The 15,775-nt window shown below is 35.6% G+C and overlaps 1 protein-coding gene across 1 annotated transcript in view; it reads right to left on the bottom strand.

Moving 5' to 3' along the window:
- The window catches only part of ADAMTS20 (ADAM metallopeptidase with thrombospondin type 1 motif 20), a 207,035-nt gene that overhangs the window by 133,703 nt on the left and 57,557 nt on the right, over positions 1-15,775 (bottom strand). The window contains exons 5-7 of the mRNA XM_065887659.1: positions 5,864-5,947; positions 5,218-5,342; positions 3,842-3,882 (exon numbers count right to left, since the gene is read on the bottom strand). Coding sequence (XP_065743731.1) covers positions 3,842-3,882; positions 5,218-5,342; positions 5,864-5,947 — 250 coding nt within the window. The remainder of the gene's footprint in view (positions 1-3,841; positions 3,883-5,217; positions 5,343-5,863; positions 5,948-15,775) is intronic.

Here is a 15,775-nt window from a genome sequence, read left to right as displayed (position 1 = left end):
AAGTTTGGCTAGCTGTAGTATTGCCAGACACAGTACTTTAAACATAAAGCTATACTGACTTTATTTTCTTTAAAAAGCATTATTAGAGATAAAAAAAGTCACTGCACAATTGTAAAAGGTTCAATTCAAACTTACATATGCCTAATAAGTTAGCCTGAAAATAGATGAAACAAAAAATTTGAATACTGTAATTGTAAAAATTATAATGTAAAATTGAAAAGGGACAGAGTGACAGAGATATATTCATGTTTCAAGTAAGTGACCTAGTAAGCAAAAAATTAGTAAATATATAGTTGATTTGAACAACATAATCGGCAAGTTTGATTTAACAGGCATATAGAAACCTGTATACCATAGTTAAAGAATGTACATTCTGTTTAAACATACATGAAACATTTTTTTTAACTGACCACATAATAGACCATATATGTAATACCAAAAGATTTCAAAGAATGGGTATGGTATAGATCATGTTCTCCAACTACAGTGAAATTAAATTAAAATTTAATAAACAAAAAACAGTAAGTCTGAATATATTCATAAAATTTTAAACGCATTTCTAAATTATAAGTCAAAAAAGAAATCATGATGAATTTATACATACTTAGAATTTAGAATTTTAAATGACATGAAAAATACCTATCAAAATTTGTGGGACACAATAAAATGATACCTTGAAGTAAATCGATAGTCTTAAACAATAAAATTAGAAAAGAAAAAATCCTGGATGTTATTGAGCTAACAGTCAGTTTACATTATAAATAGAACAGCATGAGTAAATTGGAAAGAAAAGGAGAGAGAGAGAGCAGAAATTAATGAAATAAAAATGAGATTGAAAGCAAAGAGTTGATCCTTTAAAAAGACAAATGCAATAGACAATATTCCAGTGAAATTGGGCCATTATAAAGAAGTGTAAATAGATAATATCAGAAATAAAACAAGGCAGAAGTATAGCTATTGACAGAACTTAAAAGAAAGTGCTATGAGAATAATTTAAGCTAATTAATTTTACTACTACTAAAAGAAATGGTCAGATATCTAGAAAAACACACTTTTTAAAATACCTTCAAAAAGATTTTTTTAAAAGTCTGATTACCGGGCTTCCCTGGTGGCGCAGTGGTTGAGAGTCCGCCTGCCGATGCAGGGGACACAGGTTCGTGCCCCGGTCCGGGAAGATCCCACATGCCGCAGAGCAGCTGGGCCCGTGAGCCACGGCCGCTGAGCCTGCGCGTCCAGAGCCTGTGCTCTGGACAGTGAGAGGCCCGCGTACCGCAAAAAAAAAAAAAAAAAAAAAAAAAAAAGTCTGATTACCGTTGGAAAAGTCAAATAGTTAAAAATCTTTCCACAAAGGAAAGATGAAACCCAGATGGTTTTCTAGGTGGGATCTCCCATGCTTTCAAGATATAGATCATTCCAACATTATATAAAATCTTCCAGAGAATGGGAAAAGAAATAATACACTTCCAACAAATTCTGTATGGTGAATAAAACCTTGGTATCAAAATTAGACAAATATAATCAAAGGAAGATCATTTCACTCCTGAAAATATATGCATGGAATGGAATCTAGCAGTGTGTTTTAAAAAAAAAAGGAAAAACCTTGATCAAGTTTGGTTTAGTGTTACAAAACTCATAAAAGGAATTCACAGAATTAAATTAATCGTATGATCATTTCAATATCTGCAAAATATTTTAATAAAAAAGCATATATTTTTTAAGTCTCAGAAAACTATGATGATAAGTTTATCTGCCAAGAACCTATATCAAATATTATTCCTAATGGTGAAACTGCACAAGTATTCCTTTCAAAATCCAGGAAAAAAGGCTACCATCATCATTTCTATTCAACATTCGACAAGGTTTTTGTCTTGCTTTAAGACAAAGGAAAGAAAAAGAAAAACGAGAGAAAGTTATAAGGATTGAAGAAGAGGGGGAATAATAGCCATAATTCAAAAGTGATATAAATATCCACAGGTAAATTATAAGGATTAGAGTAATGAATCAGTTGGCTAGATTTAAAATCAAAAATCCAAATAATCTAATGCATTTCTCTCAATCAACATCATAGACCATACACTAATAAAAGAGATAAATGAAAGTTGTGCATGACCAGCTTTGAAAGAAAATACTATATACTACTGAAAGAAAATTTTAAAAGACCTTCATAGATAGACAGATAATTGTTTTATAATTACTTAACATGCGGGTCTAAAATTTTTATAGAAGAGCAAAGGTCCAAGAACAGCCAAAATACTCTTGAAGAAAATTAGATGGAGTTATATATCCTATGAATTATGATGATTTATTATATAGCTACAAAATTTGAACTAATATGAAACTGGCACATGGACTAAATGAAAAGTATTGATTAATGAAACAGCGGGATGATTTGCACATACCAGTGCAAACAGAAACTTTATAAACGGCATTGCACATTCTAATGAAAGGAGGTAAAGTAGTCAATGTGTGATCTGAGGAAACTGGACATTCACAGAGAAAAGGAACTTACAAAGTTAGATCCCTGTGTGATACCACATCAAAAAAATTATGCCAAATGGTTTAGAGATTCAAATGTGAAAAGACAAATTTTTAAATATTCACAAGGAAACAGGATAATACACTCAGACTTTTGAGCTACAGAAGGCTCAGAAGGCTATAATTTCTTTAATAAGATACAAAATTGCTAAACCTAAAGTTATAAATTCAGCTACAGCATACATTTTCACACACACAAAACAATTAACACTAAGGAACAAATTATTAACAGATATTTACAATACATATAAACCAAAAAGGGTTTGGTATCAAGAAGTTATAAAGAACATTAAAAGGCAGTAAGAAAATGAAAAATACCACAGCAGAAAAATAGGCAATGTTTTCTTCATTTCTTTCATTCCTCTCCAAAAAGGAAATATAAATGACCAGTAAATGTATAAAAAGACGTCCAAACTCATTAGTGACCAGGGAACTGAAAATTATTGCTATAATGAAATATATTAAATTTAGATTGGCAAAAATGAGAAATTTGAAGATCCTGGTATTAATAGTGACATAATCAAAACGAATGCTTATACACTATTGATTAAATGTATAAATTAGTACCACTTTAGAAAATAATTTGGTATATCTTATAAAGTTAAACATGAGCACATTTAATGGCACGCAATTCTAACCGTAGGAATATACCTTAGCTCTTATAATAAAGTTCATAATAGAAAACAACTGGAATCAGCCCAAATATTCACTGACAGGATATAGATATGTGAACTGTGGATGAAATATTGTATAGCAGTGAAAATGCATGAACTAAAGCTCAAAAATAAGCATAATCAAGCAATTTCTTTTAGGAATATATACATATACAATAAAACTATTTTTCAAAAGATGGAAGGAACTGCCACATACAAAATTCATGCTATTGGTTACCTCTTGGGGAAGTGCAAGGGAGAGAATAAGGACTTAGCACAGGCCATAGAACAGTACCAAAAAATTTCTAATTCTTAAATCTGGTGGTGGATTCATGACTACTCTTTTTTTTTTTTTTGCTTTAAATTTGCATATAAGTTTTTATGTACTATTTTGTATGGATCAAATATTACACAATAAAACACTTTAAAATGTCAAGCTCTGCATAGCACTTGATATTTAGAAATTAATTGGTACATAAATATTAGCTCTTATTATTCTTTAAAACTTAGAGCAGAATCAAATAATAGTGACACTAACCATTAATTAATAATCAAAATGATTGTGTAAATTAAAGGGAAGATAATCAAAACATCATTTTAAATAATTCAGTAAACAATTATACAAGCTATATTTTATTTACCAAATAACTTACCTAATGTGTCACATTTCTCTCTAGCTCCACAAATGTCTTCCCTTAAAACAAAAGATTTTGAAGCATTTTCAGAAAATATTTTTGCAACATGCCAAAACAAAGATAAAGAAGCTTTGACTATGACATGACTATTACCCTAAACCTAGAGTAATGCACCATTTTTGCATATCAATAAGCAATAGGTGCTATATAAAAGTGATTGCTGTGAACAGCTGAAGCTTAACCAAGTTCAATGAAAAGCTCTCTAAGTGTATTTTTCTCCTCTCTGCCTTTATTTATGCAGTAGCATATGTAATATACTCTTGATGTTTCAATGCCTTTATGAACTTCGGCTATTATTGTCAGCTGCAAAATAATGATGTTCTCAGATGTTACCAAGTTGCTTAAATGTTTTCCTTCTTAAATTACTTAGTCCTTAAACATTCATTATGACAGTTCTCTAGTCTCCTTCCTCATGGTCTCCTCTTACAGCCCTTTTCCTCCCTCCCATCATTAACCTGTTATCTTCAGTCTTTGCTGCTTGGCCTCTAACTATAACCCAGGGCAGTACCATGGATTGGTAATAGAAGACTCTGTATAAATTTGAGTCAATTCTGTTTTAATTTAGAAAAGAAATAAAGCACATGGACAATATGTCAGCTGTTTTACATGGACTAAAGGTTTTCATTTCAGGGTTCTAGAAAGCCCAAATTTCTCTGAGTCTGACCCTCAAGCAAAAGATTTTTCCCCCTTGGCCAAGCAACCAACCGAAACAAACAACAAACTCAGGATCTAAATATTCTGGTAGCATGACCGTTGCTGAAACAAGGATGTGAATTAACATTGTATAGTGGTACATGTAAAATGGATACTCATTTTATAATAGCAGCAGCTGCATATAAATAAATAGGTTTGAGAAAAACCCTAGCAAAAGCAGCCTGGCAATTAAGTCATGCGTTGAGCATCAAAACAAGGAGCAGATAGATATTTTTAAGTATAGGGCGTCCAAAATAAATTCAAAGGCTTTCTTTTACAAGCGATTTAAAGGTCAAGTTGGGGAAGAAGCACAACGTGTTCTCAGTTCCATAACTATATTAATTTCCAAGTAATTTTCCTAATTCTTACTCTGTCACTAATATAATAAGGAAATTATCTTGTTTATGTCAAACCATTACTTAGCAACTTAACGTTGCTAATTTCCTAAGGAATCAGGCCAGTGTTCTGGTCTGAAAAAAACAAAGAATGCTTTCATTCAATGGTATCTTTTGTAATACAAGTTCTCATAGAACGTTTCTATGTATTATCGATAAAGAATTAACGTAAGAAGAAGTACAGGTGATCACGCAGGAGATAAAGGGTAAACAATTTCATTGCAAGCGTTATTTCTAGAACTGTACCTAGTGATAAGAACAGCAGTATCATGGTGGGATGGGTGGGCATCATCTAGAACATTCTGAGTTTGCTGCCATAAACAGAAGTTGCGTAACGTGGTAGCCGCATTAAAACTGATGACTGGTCCTTCCTACACACAAAAAATCAGCAATTTAACATTACGTCAAAACACTCATGGCCTTTTTCCTTCCAAGCCTGTCAATGTTTATGCAATTCATTAAATAGCATTTTCACAGGCAAATGAAGAAGTGGTATCATCTCTCCCTCATATCTAAAACATATTTCAGCAATACTTAAAACACGGTGATCAAAACACAAAAATTAGAGCTTCCAATATTTGGGATTGAAAAGCTAACTTCTGAAAATTACTATATTTTAAATCTTTCAACAGTAGGATTATAAAAGTGAATACCTGAATGTTTTCAACCTTAAATTTTTTAATTGTTTATTAATTTTTGTTACTTCCTCTGTTGTCATTCCATTTTGTTTCCATCACAACAGAAAAAGTTAACCCCACTCCTTTTCAAATCAAGTTTTGTAATATACATTTTAAAAATATCTCATTTCTAATAAGGGTTTCATGATCTCTCTATATATCCCCGCTAAGAGCCTACTACAGCTAGGATTACTACTTTTAGAACTGTTTCTTACCTGTTCATCATGAATTATAACTAATTTTACAATTACTATGTTTATAAGATTTCCAATACTTGAGTCCTTGTAGATCGCTGCAACCTGCAAGGAAAAAAATTTAAGATTAGGTGCCTAAAATGAACACCTTTTCTCAAAAAGTAAATTGAAACCAGTCTGAGCCAGAGCATCAATTCTCCAATTTAGCTGCGCACTGGAATCTCCTAGGGAGCTTTTCACAAATCCCTAAGCTCAGGCCACAACCCTTATCAATTAAATCAGAATCTTAAGGGTTGCGACCCAGGCATCAGCATCTTTTAAAATTCCCTGGCTTTTTAATGATTCCAATGTGAAGCCAAGTTTGAGAAACAGTATCTTAAATCTTGCTACTGAGATTTCACTCATTGATCAGCAGCATCTGTATCACCTAGAGCTGATTAGAAATAAGGAATCTCAGGCCCCACCCTGGACAGGTGAGTCAGAATCTATATTTTAACGAGATCCTCAAGTGATCTGAACACGCATTAGAGCTTGGAAAATACTGTTCTAGATGATTCAGCAAAAAATTCACTACATTCTGTGTCACAATCCACAATTTATGTGTCCACAATACACCATAAAAATAAATATAGGGGGCTTCCCTGGTGGCGCAGTGGTTGAGAGTCCGCCTGCCGATGCAGGGGACACGGGTTCGTGCCCCGGTCTGGGAAGATCCCACATGCCGCGGAGCGGCTGGGCCCGTGAGCCATGGCCGCTGAGCCTGCGTGTCCGGAGCCTGTGCTCCACAATGGGGAGAGCCACAACAGTGAGAGGCCCGCGTACCGCAAAAAAAAAAAAAATTAAAAGGTCATCTTGCTCATTTAATTGTACGCACCTCCTATTGTTTTATGTATTGACCTTTATAATCTATGTGCTCACACTCTATACATACATACCTTTTATAATATTTGGATATTTAGAGGTGCTTTTATTGAATAACTATTCAATTAAGCTGAATTGTGAAGCAGGCAGATGAAAGACCAGAAGGCCCACTTGTTACTTCAGAGTTTTTCCCAATTAGCATGCACAACATGCTTCTCTTATTCCTAAAACTACCACCCCATATTAGGTCACCATAATGGTAGGGTATCCATGTTTGCTACTTCCTCATAAATACATAACTAGAAATAATATTTATTGAATGTTTACTATGTTACTATGTTTGTGATGTGATCTAAGTCTAAATGTATTAATTCATTTAGTAATTCTCACAACAAATCCTATGAGCTAGAAACTATTGTATCCATTTTACGGATGAGAAAACTAAGGTACAGAGAAGTTAAGTAACACACTCAAGGTTAGGTGGCTGGTAAGCAACAGAACAATTTCCATCCAAGGCAGTCTAGCTTCAGCTCTGACTACTTTATCCGATCTTATGGAGCTTCAGCATTCTACTCTAAGTATTTCCTAATTAGCTCTTGGTACAAAAGTTATTTCAGAACCCTGATGTGGTTCATGCCCTAGCCCCTGACACTGTCCTGCTATAGTCACTTGAGCATGGCCTCAGAAGTCCTACACAGTCAGGAGACCTGCGTTTTAGTTCTAGCTCTTATCAGTTACAAGCCAGTTGTCTAACTCTAGAAATGGATGTATCTACTTTTTGGCTCAATACCACAACTACACTGAGGCACTGAGCACCCTCCGTCACAGTGCCCTGGTGTGCTGGATTAGTATTTACCAGATGCTGTTGGGGAAGGAGTGTGAGAACATTGGTTTTAAAGAACAAAATCATTCCAGTTTGAGACAAGTTGAATAAAAATATTAAACAGGTGCCTTCATGGAGTCTTGAATAGGCTAACATATATGCATAAATATTATATCTACAAGAGAGGTATTACATGCAGCATCTCACACAACAACTTGGCCAAGTCCTCTCTTCCCTTTCATGAAACATGCCGAAGGACGAGTATCCCATCCCAAACCACACTGTAGGAACTGCTAGATTAGATTTCTAAGGTACCTCTTCTGTTTTATAAAACCATGGAATATTGTTAAATTTTACTGTAATCACTCCACTTTAGAGTGCTATATATTAGAACTTTGATTGATCCAGTTAAAATGTATTCAATCTTTTATTCTTCTTTTATCTTTTAAAAAATTTTTATTTCATTTATTTTTTTATACAGCAGGTTCGTATTAGTTATACATTTTATACATATTAGTGTATATCTGTCAATCTCAACCTCCCAATTTATCCCACCACCACCCTCACCACCACTGTTCCCCCTTAATGTCCATACATTTGTTCTCTACATCTGTGTCTCTATTTCTGTCCTGCAAACTGGTTCATCTGTACCATTTTTCTAGGTTCCACATATATGAGTTAATATACGATATTTGTTTTTCTCTTTCTGACTTACTTCACTCTGTATGATAATCTCTAGATCCATCCACATCTCTACAAATGACCTAGTTTCATTCCTTTCTATGGCTCAGTAATATTCCATTGTATACATGTACCACATCTTCTTTATCCATTCATCTGTCGATGGATACTTAGGTTCCTTCCATGACCTGGCTATTGTCAACAGTGCTGCAATGAACATTGGGGTGCATGTGTCTTTTTGAATTATGTTTTTTTCTGGGTATATGCCCAGTAGTGGGATTGCTGGGTCATATGATAATTCTATTTTTAGTTTTTTAAGGAACTTCCATACTGTTCTCCATAGTGGCTGTATCAATTTACATTCTCACCAACAGTGCAAGAGGGTTCCCTTTTCTCCACACCCTCTCCAGCATTTGTTGTTTGTAGATTTTCTGATGATGCCCATTCTAACTGGTGTGAGGTGATAACTCCCCGTAGTTTTGATTTGCATTTCTCTAACAATTAGTGATGTTGAGAGGGTTTCATGTGCTTCTTGGCCATCTGTATGTCTTCTTTGGAGAAATGTCTATTTAGGTCTTCTGCCCATTTTTTTGTTTGTTTTTTTTTGTTTTTTGTTTTTTGTGGTACGTGGGCCTCTCACTGTTGTGGCCTCTCCCACTGCAGAGCACAGGCTCTGGACGTGCAGGCCCAGCAGCCACGGCTCATGGGCCCAGCTGCTCCGTGGCATGTGGGATCCTCCCGGACTGGGGCACAAACCCGTGTCCCCTGCATTGGCAGGCAGACTCTCAACCACTGTGCCACCAGGGAAGCCCCGTAAAAGTTTTTAAGTATCATTAGATCCCATTTGGTTATTTTTGCTTTTATTTCCATTACTCTAGTTGGTGGATCAAAAAGAGATCTTGCTGTGATTTATGTCAAAGAGTGTCCTTCCTATGTTTTCCTCTAAGAGTTTTATACTGTCCACTCTTACATTTAGGTCTCTAATCCATTTTGAGTTTATTTTTGTGTATGGTGTTAGGGAGTGTTCTAATTTCATTCTTTTACATGTAGCTGTCCAGTTCTCCCAGCACCACTTATTGAAGAGACTGTCATTTCTCCATCCTTGCCTACTTTGTCATAGATTAGTTGACCACAGGTGCGTGGGTTTATCTCTGGGCTTTCTATCCTGTTCCATTAATCTATACTTCTGTTTTTGTGCCATTACCATATTGTCTTGATTACTGTAGCTTTGTAGTATAGTCTGAAGTCAGGGAGTCTGATTCCGCCAGCTCCGTTTTTTTCCCTCAAGACTGCTTTGGCTATTCGGGGTCTTTTGTGTCTCCATACAAATTTTAAGATTTTTTGTTTTAGTTCTGTAAAAATTGCCATTGGTAGTTTGATAGGGATTGCATTGAATCTGTAGATTGCTTTCGGTAGTATAGTCATTTTCACAATAATGATTCTTCCAATCCAAGAACACGGTATTTCTCTCCATCTATTTGTATCATCTTTAATTTCTTTCATCAGTGTCTTATAGTTTTCTGCATACAGGCCTTTTGTCTCCTTAGGTAGGTTTATTCCTAGGTATTTTGTTCTGTTTGTTGCAATGGTAAATGGGAGTGTTTCCTTAATTTCTCTTTCAGATTTTTCACCATTTGTGTATAGGAATGCAAGAGATTTCTGTGCATTAATTTTGTATCCTGCAACTTTACCAGATTCATTGATTAGCTCTAGGAGTTTTCTGGTGGCATCTTTAGGATTCTCTATGTATAGTATCATGTCATCTGCAAACAGTGACAGTTTTACTACTTCTTTTCCAATTTGTATTCCTTTTATTTCTTTTTCTTCTCTGATTGCCGTGGTAAAACTTCCAAAACTATGTTGAATAAGAGTGGTGAGAGTGGGCACCTGTGTCTTGTTACTGATCTTCGAGGAAATACTTTCAGTTTTTCACCATTGAGAATGATATTTGCTGTGGGTTTGTCATATATGGCCTTTATTATGAGGTAGTTTCCCTCTATGACCACTTTCTGGAGAGTTTTTATCATAAATGGGTGTTGAATTTTGTCAAAAGCTTTTTCTGCATCTATTGAGATGATCATATGGTTTTATTCTTCAATTTGTTAATATGGTGTATCACAGCGATTGATTTGTGTATACTGAAGAATCCTTGCATCCCTCGGATAAATCCCACTTGATCACGGTGTATGATCCTTTTAATGTGTTGTTGGATTCTGTCTCCTAGTATTTTGTTGAGGATTTTTGCATCTATATTCATCAGTGATATTGGTCTGTAATTTTCCTTCTTTGTAGTATCCTTCTCTGGTTTTGGTATCAGGGTAATGGTGGCCTCACGGAATGAGTTGGGAGTGTTCCTTCCTCTGCAATTTTTTGGAAGAGTTTGAGAAGCATGGGTATTTGCTCTTCTCTAAATATTTGATAGAAGTCACCTGTGAAGTCAACTGGTCCTTGACTTTTGTTTGTTGGAAGATTTTTAATCACAGTTTCAATTTCATTACTGGTGATTGGTCTGTTCATATTTTCTATTTCTTCCTGGTTCAGTCTTGGAAGGTTATACCACTGTAAGAATTTGTCCATTTCTTCCAGGTTGTCCATTTTATTGGCATAGAGTTGCTTGTAGTAGTCTCAGGATGGTGTGCATTACTGCATTTCTGTTATAACTTCTCCTTTTTCATTTCTAATTTTATTGATTTGAGTCCTCTCCCTCTCTTTCTTGATGAGTCTGGCTAATGGTTTATCAGTTTTGTTTATCTTCTCCAAGAACAACCTTTTAGCTTTATTGATCTATTGTTTTCTTTGTTTCTATTTCATTTATTTCTGCTCTGATCTTTATGATTTCTTTCCTTCAGCTAACTTTGGGTTTTGTTTGTTCTTCTTTCTCTAGTTCCTTTAGGTGTAAGGTTAGATTGTTTGAGATTTTTCTTGTTTCTTAAGGTAGGCTTGTATTTCTATAAACTTCCCCCTTAGAACTGTTTTTGCTGCATCCCATAGATTTTGGATCATCGTGTTTCCATTGTAATTTGTCTCCAGGTATTTTTTGATTTCCTCTTTGATTTCTTCAGTGAGCTTGGGTATTTAGTAACGTATTGTTTAGCCTCCATGTCTTTATGTTTTTTACGTTTTTTTCCCTGTAATTCATTTCTAACCTCATAGTGTTGTGGTCAGAAAAGATGCTTGATATGATTTCAATTTTCTTAATTTACTAAGGTTTTATTTGTGATCCAAGATGTGATCCTGGAGAATGTTCCATGTGCACTTGAAAAAAAAGTGTAATCTGCTGTTTTGGGATGGAATGTCCTATAAATATCAGTTATATCTAGCTGATCTATTGTGTCATTTAAAGCTTGTGTTTCCTTATTAATTCTCTGTTTGGATGATCTGTCCATTGGTGTAAGTGAGCTGTTAAAGTTCCCCACTATTATTGTGTTACTGTTGATTTCCTCTTTTATAGCTGTTAGCAGTTGCCTTATGTATTGAAGTGCTCCTATGTTGGGTGCATATATGTCTATAATTGTTATATCTTCTTCTTGGATTGATCCCTTGATCATTATGTAGTATCCTTCCTTGTCTCTTGTAACATTCTTTATTTTAAACTCATTTTATCTGATATGAGTATTGCTACTCCAGCTTTCTTTTGATTTCCATTTGCACAGAATGTGTTTTTCCATCCCCTCACTTTCAGTCTGTATGCGTCCCTAGGTCTAAAGTGGGTCTCTTGTAGACAGCATATATATGGGTCTTGTTTTTGTATCCATTCAGCAAGACTGTGTCTTTTGGTTGGAGCATTTAATCCATTCACGTTTAAGGTAATTATCGACATGTATGTTCCTATGACCATTTTCTTAATTGTTATGGGTTTGTTTTTGCAGGTCCTTTTCTTCTCTTGTGTTTCCCACTTAGAGAAGTTCCTTTAGCATTTGTTGTAGAGCTGGTTTGGTGGTGCTGAATTCTCTTAGGTTTTGCTTGTCTGTAAAGCTTTTTATTTCTCTGTCGAACCTGAATGAGGTCCTTGCCGGGTAGAGTAACCTTGGTTGTAGGTTCTTCCCTTTCATCATTTTAAATATATCATGCCACTCCCTTCTGGCTTGTAGAGTTTCTGCTGAGAAATCAGCTGTTAATTTTATAGGGGTTCCCTTGTATGTTATTTGTCATTTTCCCCTTGTTGCTTTGAATAATTTTTCTTTGTCTTTAATTTTTGTCAATTTGATTACTATGTGTCTCCATGTGTTTCTCCTTGGGTTTATACTGCCTGGGACTCTCTGCACTTCCTGGACTTTGGTGGCTATTTCCTTTCCTATGTTAGGGAAGTTTTTGACTATAACATCTTCAAATATTTTCTCGGGTCTTTTCTCTCTCTCTTCTCCTTCTGGGACCCCTATAATGCGAATGTTGTTGCATTTAATGTTGTCCCAGAGGTCTCCTAGGCTGTCTTCATTTCTTTTCATTCTTTTTTCCTTATTCTGTTCCGTGGCAGTGAATTCCACCATTTTGCCTTTCAGGTCATTTCTCCATTCTTCTGCCTCAGTTATTCTGCTATTGATTCCCTCTAGTGAAGTTTTCATTTCAGTTATTGTATTGTTCATCTCTGTTTGTTTGTTCTTTAATTCTTCTAGGTGTTTGTTCTTTAATTCTTCTAGGTTTTTGTTAAACATTTCTTGCATCTTCTCAATCTTTGCCTCCATTCTTTTTCCGAGGTCCTGGATCACCTTCACTATCATTATTCTGAATTCTTTTTCTGCAAGGTTGCCTATCTCCACTTCATTTAGTTGTTCTTCTGGGGTTTTATCTTTTTCCTTTGTCTGGTACATAGTCCTCTGCCTTTTCATGTTGTCTATCTATTTGTGAATGTGTTTTTTGTTCCAGAGGCTGCAGGATTGTAGTTCTTCTTGCTTCTGCTGTCTGCCCTCTGGTGGATGAGGCTATCTAAGAGGCTTGTGCAAGTTTCCTGATGGGAAGGACTGGCAATGGGTGGAGCTGGCTGTTTCTCTGGTGGGCAGAGCTCAGTAAAAGTTTAATCTGCTTGTCTGCTGATGGGTGGGACTGGGTTCCCTCCCTGTTGGTTTGGCCTGAGGAAACCCAACACTGGAGCCTACTGGGCTCTTTGGTGGGGCTAATGGTGGACTCTGGGAGGGTTCATGCCAAGGAGTACTTCCCAGAACTTCTGCTGCCATTGTCCTTGTTCTCACGGTGAGCCACAGCCACCCCCACACCTCTGCAGGAGACCCTCCAACAAGAGCAGGTAGGTCTTGTTCAGTCTCCTATAGGGTCATTGCTCCTTCCCCTGGGTCCCGATGCTCACACTACTTTGTGTGTGCCCCCCAGTCCTGTCGAAGTCCTGCAATCAAATCCTGCTAGCCTTCAAAGTCTGATTCTCTAGGAATTCTTCTCCGATTTCCAGACCCCCAGGTTGGGAAGCCTGACATGGGGCTCAGAGCCTTCACTCCAGTTGGTGGGCTTCTGTGGTATTAAGTGTTCTCCATTTGTCAGTCACCCACCCAGCGTTTTATTTTGATTGCGCCCCTCTTACCAGCTCATTGTGGCTTCTCCTTTGTCCTTGGATGTGGGGTATCTCTTTTGGTGAGTTCCAGTGTCTTCCTGTCGATGATTGTTCAGCAGTTAGTTGTAATTCTGGTGCTCCCACAATAGGGAGTGAGTGCATGTCCTTCTACTCTTCCATCTGGAACCAATCCCCCTATCTTTTATTCTTTAAGTATTTGTTTCCCTGGCATATAGAATTCATATTGCTTTATAGTAGGTCTCATAAAATAGTAAACATTAATTCATAGATAATTAGCAAAAGGAAAAGAAATGGTATGAATTATTTAAATAGTTTAAGAAAATCTTAGGCAAAATAAAGTTCATGCAAAGCATGAAACAAATTATGTCGGTAGTAACTGACCAACTATTTTGAAATAATTTCCAAATAGTGCTTCAGCAAATGTTCATACATGGCATGTTTAGAGACCACCTTCTTTATTATTTTAGCCATTTTTTAAAATTAAGATAATTGACATATATCATTGTATTAGTTTTAGGTGTACAATGATTTGATATATGTACATATTGCAAAATAACCACTACAATAAGTTTGGTTAACATCTATCACCATGCATAGTTGCAATTTTTTTTGTTATGATAACTTTTCAGGTCTACTCTCTTAGCAACTTTCAAATATACAATACAGCATTGTTAACTGTAGTCACCATGCTGTACATTACATCCCCAGGAGTAATTTATCTTATAACTGTATATTTGTACCCTCTGACCACCTTCACCTTCAAAGTCATCTGTAAAGAACTGATTTTAACAAAGTGAACACATTTTGCTTACAGAGACCATTACTCTTATCAGAAAGATGTTTTCATTTTTAAGTTAGAAAATGACATTCTGCATATGCACAAAGTAAATATGTGCAAAGAATTAAGAACAGGTAGAGCACTGAGTTGAAGGGAAAGGTAACATAAATGGTTGAACATGAAGTACGAAAGTAAATCATTAGTTTTTATTTTAGTGTGTTCGAAAATTTTCCCCATCCTAAATAACATCAGTAAAAGCAACTCAAAGAATTGAAAGCAATGATATTAAGTCAGTGTAATGTAGGTTAGGCTTTCTAGTTGATAAATGTCTCTAATAGCAACTGTGTTTTAATAAATAGGGCTAATTCCTGAGAATCAAATGATGCTCTTGAAATTTACATTATTAAATCTGTGGCAAGGTGAATAGCATCAAGTCAAACCTTTGTAAACCCAAAGGAATGTGGAGTTTTCTGACACAGTATTTCCAAGATTAATTAAACAGTAAGTCATTGCATATCAAAATAAATCTGTTGAAAAAATAATAATGCATGTAAAATTACATTTTAACCTGATTATGTCACCCAAATTCTCTAAGGATACATTTTTTGGAATAGCAAATAATTGAACATCTTTGCTCATTTAACACACACTTTTTTCATTAGATATACTATACACCACATATGTGCTCTTCCCAGCTAATTTTAATGTTATTTCCAGAAACTCTTTGAATAGAGATCACTAAGCTATTTTTGCAACATGAGTAAAGCACTCTAAAAGGTGAATTAAATCACACACATTATTTCTACATCACTGCACTCAGATATTTTTAAACTGTTGAAAGCAAAGGAAAAGTTTGAGAAGAGAGCATAATTGTTTACTTTGTACAGGATGAGTAAGTGTAGATAATCCTCTTTCTAAATTATGTATATAATCGATCTGCTCAATGCTGAAAGCATTCAGCTGTTTCCCCCACTATATCTGGAACTCAACACAGAAACTCTTTCATCACTTTGAACTTTTCTTTAAATGGCTCTCAATCATATTCCAAGTCCAAATCACATATTCATGTCTTTTTCCTAAATTACTATGACCAAAAAACATTACCAATATCTCGAGTGTGTGCTTGAAATGCAGTTAATGCCTTTTTAAAAATTAGGACAAAGGGCTTCCCTGGTGGCGCAGTGGTTGAGAGTCCGCCTGCCGATGCAGGGGACACGGGTTTGTGTCACAGTCCGGGAAGATCCCACATGCCGCGGAGCGGCTGGGCCAGTG

The sequence above is a fragment of the Phocoena phocoena genome, chromosome 11 (assembly GCF_963924675.1).
Source record: "Phocoena phocoena chromosome 11, mPhoPho1.1, whole genome shotgun sequence".
NCBI lineage: Eukaryota > Metazoa > Chordata > Mammalia > Artiodactyla > Phocoenidae > Phocoena > Phocoena phocoena.
The sequence above is the reverse complement of the archived record's forward strand: the minus strand, read 5'-3'. Positions and strand labels throughout refer to the sequence as shown.